Below are 8,682 nucleotides of genomic sequence, written 5' to 3' on the forward strand. Positions count from 1 at the left end.
CAAGTGCTGTAGTCTGATTACTTACTAAAAGGGGACTTGGGCTGAAGATGTAATCTTACCAACCATTAACAATATTTTTGAGGGGCCATATTTCAAGTTAGTAATCAGTCACAGTCTCATGATGACTATCTAGTGCAGTAAGCATTATGTCATAATGGCCACAGTGACTGCCTAACAGCACACCTGGAAACTCTTTGCAGTGTTTATTTGAACCTATACCACTTTCACAAGAATGTTAACAGGAAAGAGGCACTGGCAGCCATACCTGTCTTAAGTGTTATCATATGGAAGGGCTTAAAAATCACTTAAGCTGGAATTGTAATTTCAGGGAATGAAGACAATGAACGTAATTAGGTAGATTTTGAGAACGTAGCTGTTAAATTCTTCCTGTTCTTATTTTATTCCCAAGAGTCATTTAAAATTAAGAAGCTAATGTTTCAAAACGAAATTTAGAGCTTGACTTTTCTTAGAGTTCCTGTTTTATATTTTCCCTCTTGGTGCCTGGTGATGTATTCTTCTGACTTTAAATCAACGGAGTAGCAGATGATGACTTGTATTTTCTCAGACAAGATTTCAAATCTATATCTATATCTATATCTATATCTATATCTATATCTATATCTATATCTATATCTATATCTATATCTATATCATGTTGCCACTGGCTTGCAATTTAAGTGTCCAGAAGGTCGACTGTTGGATGATATTCTCTCCTCTCTCTTGTGGTTTATTTTCAGGAAACGAAAAAGGAATGACAGCAAAGAGGACAACCACTATTCTCCCCAGTCCAAAAGGAGCAGGAGAAACCCTGTGTCTCAGGAGTCTCAGGATGCAGAGGTAGGAATATGATCAGATAGCCCACGTCTATTTCAAACATTCCTGAACTTAACTTATCCAATTTGTGTCCTGCACTTCAAAGAAGTGCTTCATTCCAAGAAACCTTCATAAAAGTGTTCTTGCTTGATTGCAGTGGCTTTTGATCTGGAGCCCTTAGCCATGGTGTGTAGTATCTCACAGATGATGGAGGGGAAGCACAGGAAAGACTTGGCTAAAACATAATCAAGAAGAGCTAGGTCTTAGACTTTCCTCCTGTCATAGGAGCAGGGAATAATATAATCTTACCCCCTCCCTTATTTTTAGATGGAAAATAAGTTTTCAGATATATAATGGTGTGTTACTGGCTAGAAGGAGATTCTTGATTTCTAGCTGGGAAATGTGAAAATGAAATTAAGGCTAGGGGAGTCTGGTGATTTGCAAAGCTTTAATGGTGCTTGAATGGAAGAACCTGAATTTTAATAACTTGTGGTCATTAGCATGATATTGTTTTAACTGAGATATCGTTTACTAGGAGAGGATTAAAGGAACCTTGTTAAGTCCTTCTGGATGAATCCTGTTAGTTAATGACTAAGTAGTGCTCACTTGTCCCTTTTGTGAACAAGAGGCGAAATGATTATCAGTCTGTGTCCTCTTCCTGGAACCTGTATGCAGGTGGTGATAGTCCCAGATCCTGGGAAGCTATTTGGATGGGTAAATTTTAGCTAGATACAACTCATATAACTTGCTCTCTTCGATGCTGGCCTTTTTTTTTGTTGAATATCTTGCCTGTATAGGAGTATTGCTCTTTTTTTTTTCCCAACCTTACAGCTTTACAAATGACACCACCACTTTTCCTGTAAATCTGTCCCCTCGTACATAAGTATAAGACTTCTAGAAATGGCAAACACAAGGACACTAATGTTTTTTGTCTGTCCTAGTTACCAAGACCATTCCTTTTTAGTTTTCAGATTACCAAGTAGTAGCAAGAAATCGAGAGTGAAAAAAATGTGTAGATATAAACAGGAGTGGCTTATCTGGAACAGATCTGTCTTTTTTTCTTCCCTACCTGAATTGGAAAAGATTTGATATCCTAATGCTAGGAATTCCAAGGGAGCAGCAGAAGGAAGATGAATGAGAGAACAATAGAACCGGGGGCCCCCGCCTATGTTTAAAATTAGAATTCTGTACATCCACGCCCCCCCCCCCTTTTTTTTTAACTGGTAGGAGCTGTCTCTTTGTCAGGTCTTGTTTAAATGTCAATTCATATGACACGTGGAACATTTGGCATAATTTTTGAAAAATGTTTTCACTTAGGTTGTTTGCACATTTGGGTCATTCTCATCGAATTTAATTATACACATTCTGAGACACAGAACTGCTTTGGGAGATCTTATTTCGGATGAAACTGTCATTGAACAAAATAATGGTTGTTAGTATGTTTTTATAACCTATGGCAAAATGGTAACTTCTGAAATTAACCTCTACTTAAAAGATACATTCAAAACGCAGGGACCACCCTTTCCAAAGATGGTCTAATCTGTTACGTGCATTTTATGAAACCTTGTTCATGTTGTATATACCAAGCAATCTCAAGCAGTTTTATATTGTAACTGAATGTTAAAATTGAAGTTGTTTTAAGGAATTAAAGCTACACACACACACACACACACGTTTTTCTACAGATGTTTTGTTTGTTCAAATCCCATTTACTGAGTTGAAACGAGGTGAAGTTGTTTAAATTGTTTTGTACTTATATAGATTCTATGATAAATATAATTTTTGAGTTGGAAAGGAACTTAAAACTCAATGTCTAGTCCAAGTTCATTTTATGAGGGAAACTGAGCTACAGAAAGTATAAATTTTGTATCCCATTGACACAGAGAAGTTAACACATGAGTACCATCGCTTTACTAATTTGGAAAGTGGTTGTAATTCAGCAGCCAAATTGATTTGGTATCTTATGGTTCATAAAGTTCTGCAGTATCTCATTGGTGTGAGTGAGCATGAGCTTTTCATTGTTGGTATGTTGCAACTTTGGAAGCACGTACTTTAAGTGCTTGGATGGACTTGGTTAGGATCATCTGACTTGCTGAATCTAGTTTCTGCAGTTGCCTTAGAATAAACATCATATTATGATGGCAAGTATGGAATATGCAGTACAGTTGAAAAACGTTTTTGTTCTTGGGGTTCACATAAATGAAAAGCTCTGAGGCATGGAGGGATGGAATTGAGAGGGAAGCTAGGGCTTAAAGGAAAACAAAATACTGGCTTAATCTGCTTTTACAATTAAGGAGAATTACATAATTCTGTGTTGTAAATATACACACGTATTCCTGTTCTCTTTTGATGAAGATGCTCTGTAATTAACATTCCTCCTTGTCTCTTCAGATTCAGTTTATCCACTGGTTCTTTCATTTGCCCGGTACGGTGCTCTTTCCTGTTCCTAACTCATTTTGGGCCTACCTTACTTTTCTGTGGAGATGATTGATCTCTTCTCCCCTTTACCTCCCAGCTGTAATCTGCTTTCACTGCCTGTTATTTCTTATTCCCTTCATGCAACTACTCACTAAAAGTTGGTTCCTCAAACCCCACCTACTACTCTTCTCTAACGTGCCAGGAGTGGCCTAAGATCTTGCTAAATTGTTCAGCAGCTATTTACGGAGCACCTGCTACTTGCCAAGCATTGTCCTGGGTGGTTGGGGTCAACATAGCTGCCTCTGTCATTTCCTCAGTGACTCCTCCTATCCTACTTTTGATGTGTATCTTCCTTCACATTTCCTCCATCCTCGTTCAGGCCTGCTTTGCCTCTTGCTTGATGTATTGCAAAATTTCCTAGGTGGTCTCTGTACTCTTTCTCTTTCTACTCTGTTCATCCCTAGAATCCTCTTCCTAAATGTATATCTGAGCATATCTCTTGGTCTCAAGTACCTGTTCCGACAGACTTCTCAGCGTGACATTCAAGGTTCTTGATAGCCTAGCCCTTTCTTCTCTTGCATATTTTATCTCCCACAAACTCCTCCCTGGGAAGCCCCAGTCACATCGTATTACTAGCCAGGTCTCCTTGAAATCTCCTCTTCACCCTGCTTGTGCTCTTATTGTTCCCCCCATGTGTCACATCCGTCTTATTAATATTCTCCCCATCCTCCAAGGCCCAGTTCAGATGCCATTCATTTCAAGGAGTCTCTCCTGTTTCCCCAGTCAGCATTCGTTGCTACATCCCTGCCATTGCAGTAGCTTGACGCTGTCATCCTCAAAGAGTTCTTCTTGATTGGGCTCAGGAATTAGCCGTTGTTCAAGTCCCCAAGTATCCCCGGCAAAGCACCTGGTTGTACATAGTAGGCACACAAGTATTTGTTTGGATAGTGGTTGGGCATCAGAACCACCTGTGCCTACATGAGGTAGCCTCTCAAAGATGAGGCCCTGGCATGTGCACGTGAATAAAATAAATAAAAAGCCCCACGGGCAGGGGGTGGTTCTGATGATCATCCCCAAATAGAAGGTGTTATGGAAAAATCTCTGCTGGACTCAATTGAAGGAAGCTTCTTTGGTTACAGAGGTAACAGGCAGATTTCATTGCGGCCCAAACTAATCTAAAATCCTGCCTTTTCACACAGACCTAGACCCCAGGACTTTTATGTGACACTTTTGTGAAATCATTAAGTGAGAAACCCTTGGTCGGGGTCTTTATAAATGTAATTTTGTTTTGCGATGTACTTGCATTTACAAGGGTTTTGGTTTTGCAGCACATAGGCCTGTTCTCATTTGCCTTGCACAGATCTCAGCACTAAGCTTCTATTGAATGGTTGGAGGAAAAAGGATGAGCTTTGTAACTGAAAAATAGGGTAAGCACTCTGATGAGAAGTTTCTTTGAGGAATCGGGGGGATAGTGAAAAGGATTTATGTTTTATGGGTCTTTCTCAATCTTGAAATATTTAAAATCTCATTTCTCTTCCGGTAAAAGAATTTGCTCTCTTTCTAAAATCAAGTGAAATAAGGAAAATGATTCTGTGCTAAGGTAGCAGTTTTGAGTGTCAAAACCGTACACTATCAAGGAGAAACCTTTTCATCCCAAGCACTCTGACAATGATAGAATTCATTAAGCAAGAGATATGTCACATGAAGTACATTCGAAAGGGTAAGATGTGACAAGGCCCAGGGTTGTATAATATAGGCCATGTTTATTAGATAATGAGCACCATTGGCATAGAAAATGCTAGTGGGATATGACATGATGTTTGAGGTGTTCTTTAGCAGTGTAAAGGAAATCTCATTTACGGCATCACAGTTCATTTTAACTCTTTGTTTTGAAGTCAAAAAAGTAACTGAATCGAAAAGCAGGAAATTTCCCTTGGTTTTGCAAATGAAATAAATGTTTTTCACAAAATAAATACATTTGTTGTGGATGCTTTAGAAAGTGAAAATATATTTGAAAAACCAAAAAACAAAGATTAAAAAAGGGTCTAAAGTCTCAAATTATATATATATAGATATATATTATTATATATATCTATATATATACACACACATATATATATGTATATGTAAAACATGACATCTAATCAAATGATGCCGAGGACATTCACCCATATCAGTACAGATACAACTATATCATCATTGTTAATGGCTGACAAAATTGCATTGTATGAATGGATGCACTATAATTTAACTGCTATCCTGTTTGGGGGCTTGTTTCTGATTTTCAGCTATTAACAACAATGCTGATATTATAAGCAATGTCACAGTGAACATTGATACTTATGTCCCTATACAAGTGAGTTTTAAAATATTTTAAATGAACTAGAAATTGGAGGCAGATCTATTTTGTTCTTAACAATTATTCTGCATAAATCTCTTCTAGCTTGTTAATTTTAAAGTACTATTTCATAGCCTAGCGCCACCTAGTGTTACAGTATACTGTAAAATGGATATATTGTCATTTGAGATGAAATTTGATTCACCAGAAAGTAATTACAGTTCTTGCTTTGTTTTTCAGACAGTACCTGTAATGATAAATAATAAGGAAGACCAACTAAGAGGAACCAAAGTGTTTGCGGTGGGTGTCTTATCCAATGTAAAACCTACTTATTTTTGAATATTCATAACTGCACTATTTTATGCCAGTGGAGATTTCAGATTTTTACCCTTAGGCTAGGAAAATCATCTTTTTGGAATTTTTTCGAATAGGCCTTTGCATTAAGTCCTGAAGTCAACTTCACTGCTGTTGGTGATAACCATCATATCGGGTTCCATTGGCTCATCCTAACTCTTTCTCGGACAGTTCTTTTAATATATGTTTCTAACTACATAAAGATGGACATAAGTTGTCTATTAGGACTTGTGGGCAGTGAAGTGTATGACCTATGTTGAAAAGCTCCAAAAGACCAATGGGCCATGACCATTCTTGGTTTAAGTCTCATTAAGGTTACCTTTGGTAAAGCTTGCATATAAGAAATGCAATACCAAAATTGTTAAGTATTGTAGTTCAAATGTGGTTCCTTCTCATTACCTTCTCCTTTGAGAATCCTAACATTGGAAGGGAGGAAATTCTTGACGATGATTGTTTTCAGGAATCCCTAGTAGTTTCTCTAATATGATAATGACTCTGAGTCATGTTAGTTCAATTAAAAAAAAATTCTTAGGTGCAGACACCCACACATACACCCCCATATCTAATCCGTATATTTAGAGCAACGATAAGTACTAGTCTTAAAAATGCCAATAATTAACATGTAACTTTTACAAAAAGTATATCGAGTGCCTTCCAGGATCTGTGTGTAGCCTTGTGTTAATATAGGAGGACCACATATGCCTACTATCAGGGGATATGTACAGAATCATCAGAGGTCTGTATATGTGTGTGCATGTATGTATATATGGATGCATAACTGTATGTATGTACCAATTTATTTCTTTTATTTTAGCTTGTGCCCAGAATCGATCTTATTCTTTATGGACGTACATTTACTGCATTCTGTAGCATTGATTGATGCTTTCCCTTGGAGGGTGAGAACTTGATAAGTGCAACACACAGGGACAAAGGATTTGTGAAGGGATTTGAACTCAGAAGGCCTGTGTTTGAATCCCCACTCTGTCACTTCCTGGCTATGTGACGCTGGGCAAGTCAGTGGATCTCAGTTTCCTCCTCTGTAAAATGGTGGCTATTAATCCCAGCTGAATTCTGGGGCGGTTGTGCTGTGAGCACAGATTGAAATACTTTAAGTGGCTGTAGTTTTCTAATCCCTTTAGGCTTTGATGCTGCTGTTCTCCAAGATGAATAGGAAAAATAGTGTAATAGCATAATACTCATTCTCTTCCTGTTTTTATCCTCCCAGTCGTCAAGCAATGATAGTGACAGGAGCAGCAGCAGCGTTAATATCCCAGAGAGAGTAATTGGACCAGAAAGTGGCTTAAACCAGGTGGTTGCTGACCCCAACATGAGTACCCCTCAGTCCTTATATGAGGAGTACGCACTCTACCAAGGTCCTTACTCCCACATTAACCGGATCTTAAAGGAGGCACACTTCAACAGCCTGCGGCAGCGAGGACAGTGTCCAACATGATGAACTAGGAGCTCCTCATTCCAACCTAAAATTTGCTTATAAAGGCAATTGCACACAAAACAAAGACGTCTGTTGACTTTTCAGTCTGTCTTTTAAATAACAGGTTGATGGACAGTTGTTTTAACTTGGGTTTTTGCTGCACTTTTGCTATTTCAAAGGGGACCTGGAAGCACTTTTATAGAATTCTTTTCAGGTTGGATGTCAAATTTATGAGGAAACCTCACATGCAGGTTGAATCCATAGAATGTCCAATTCAGATTGCTTTACAAATCTGTCAGTTAGAAACCCTAGTCAATTGTCCTTTTAAAATGACAGATCTTCAGTCGAAAAAATGTAATAGGCTAGTAAAGTGTGAAATTTTCACGAAGAAAAAAAATTACTATTCCAAAGCAGAAATAGCTGGATTCAGTCTTGTAGTGAACTGAACTGCCACACTGCCTCTCAGAAGGTAGATGTCTTATTGAAATTACTCTCAACTTGCAAGGGGACAGTTAGACCCAATTTAGACTGTATAAGTGAAATCTCCCCTCTAGCAACTGTCTCCACTCTTTGTGTTTCTAGAAAGAATATTCCTAAGGCTCTTGTGTACTCAGATACCTTCTGTATCATTAATCCTCCAGAGCGTGCATTTCAGAGTTAGTAGAAAGCGTTGCACAATTCTGTCAGACAAGAGGTACATAACAGCTTTCTGTCTTGAAAACAAACCTGTTTAATTATTAGTAGTTTAAGTGATCTCATTTCCAATTCCACCTGTTATGTCTAGAGCTAAAGCTGATAATGTGTAAGCTACCTCACTCAATGTCTAAAGTTATAAGAATTGTTAAACTGGTTTGGACAACCCTCTACTTGCTGTTTCAAAGACCCCTTTACGAAGACTAGGGGGCCAGCATATGTCATTGAAACTGCAAAGGTTGGTGCGGCTTACAGACAATGGCGAGGCACCACTGAAGAAATAGGCAATAGTAGTGTTTAGTTAGCCAGAGATGGATATGTTCCCATGTTCTTTGGTTATCCTAAAGAGCTAATCACATTGACCACTGGTTACAAGGATGTGCCTGCTTCTTCAGCAATGCGCTGTGTCAACAAGGAACTAGGATGTATCCAGTTTTGTGCCCTGCAGAATGCCAGAGGTAGATTGAAAGGAAAGTGCCCTCTGGTCTAATAAGAACCTCTTGCATGTTCACATCATTCTCTACACTCTAAACTTGGAAGCCCACACAGCAGAAACAAGCAGATATGAGAATTAAAGGTAGCTCTAGAGAGAGGTCTTTGCCATTTGTGAAGATTTGGAAAAGACATAAAATAA

The 8,682-nt window shown here is 38.3% G+C and overlaps 1 protein-coding gene across 1 annotated transcript; it reads left to right on the plus strand.

Annotated features, from left to right (window-relative positions):
* Positions 1–207: 207 nt before the first annotated feature.
* Positions 208–7,440, plus strand: LOC102529738 (VCP nuclear cofactor family member 2). The gene is made up of 4 exons (XM_072958244.1): positions 208–354; positions 738–837; positions 5,810–5,869; positions 7,149–7,440. The coding sequence occupies exons 1-4, from the start codon at positions 332–334 to the stop codon at positions 7,374–7,376; spliced, it is 411 nt and encodes a 136-aa protein (XP_072814345.1). The 5' UTR covers positions 208–331; the 3' UTR covers positions 7,377–7,440.
* The last annotated feature ends 1,242 nt before the right edge of the window (positions 7,441–8,682 follow it).

The sequence above is a fragment of the Vicugna pacos genome, unplaced genomic scaffold (assembly GCF_048564905.1).
Source record: "Vicugna pacos unplaced genomic scaffold, VicPac4 scaffold_273, whole genome shotgun sequence".
NCBI lineage: Eukaryota > Metazoa > Chordata > Mammalia > Artiodactyla > Camelidae > Vicugna > Vicugna pacos.

Bases quoted from the DNA above. Each gene is read 5' to 3' on its own strand.
- LOC102529738 (XM_072958244.1), top strand. From the start codon at position 332: ATGAAGACAATGAACGTAATTAG. The intron at 838-5,809 runs GTAGGAATATGA...TTTGTTTTTCAG, and splicing joins AGGAGTCTCAGGATGCAGAG to ACAGTACCTGTAATGATAAA. The intron at 5,870-7,148 runs GTGGGTGTCTTA...TTATCCTCCCAG, and splicing joins GAGGAACCAAAGTGTTTGCG to TCGTCAAGCAATGATAGTGA.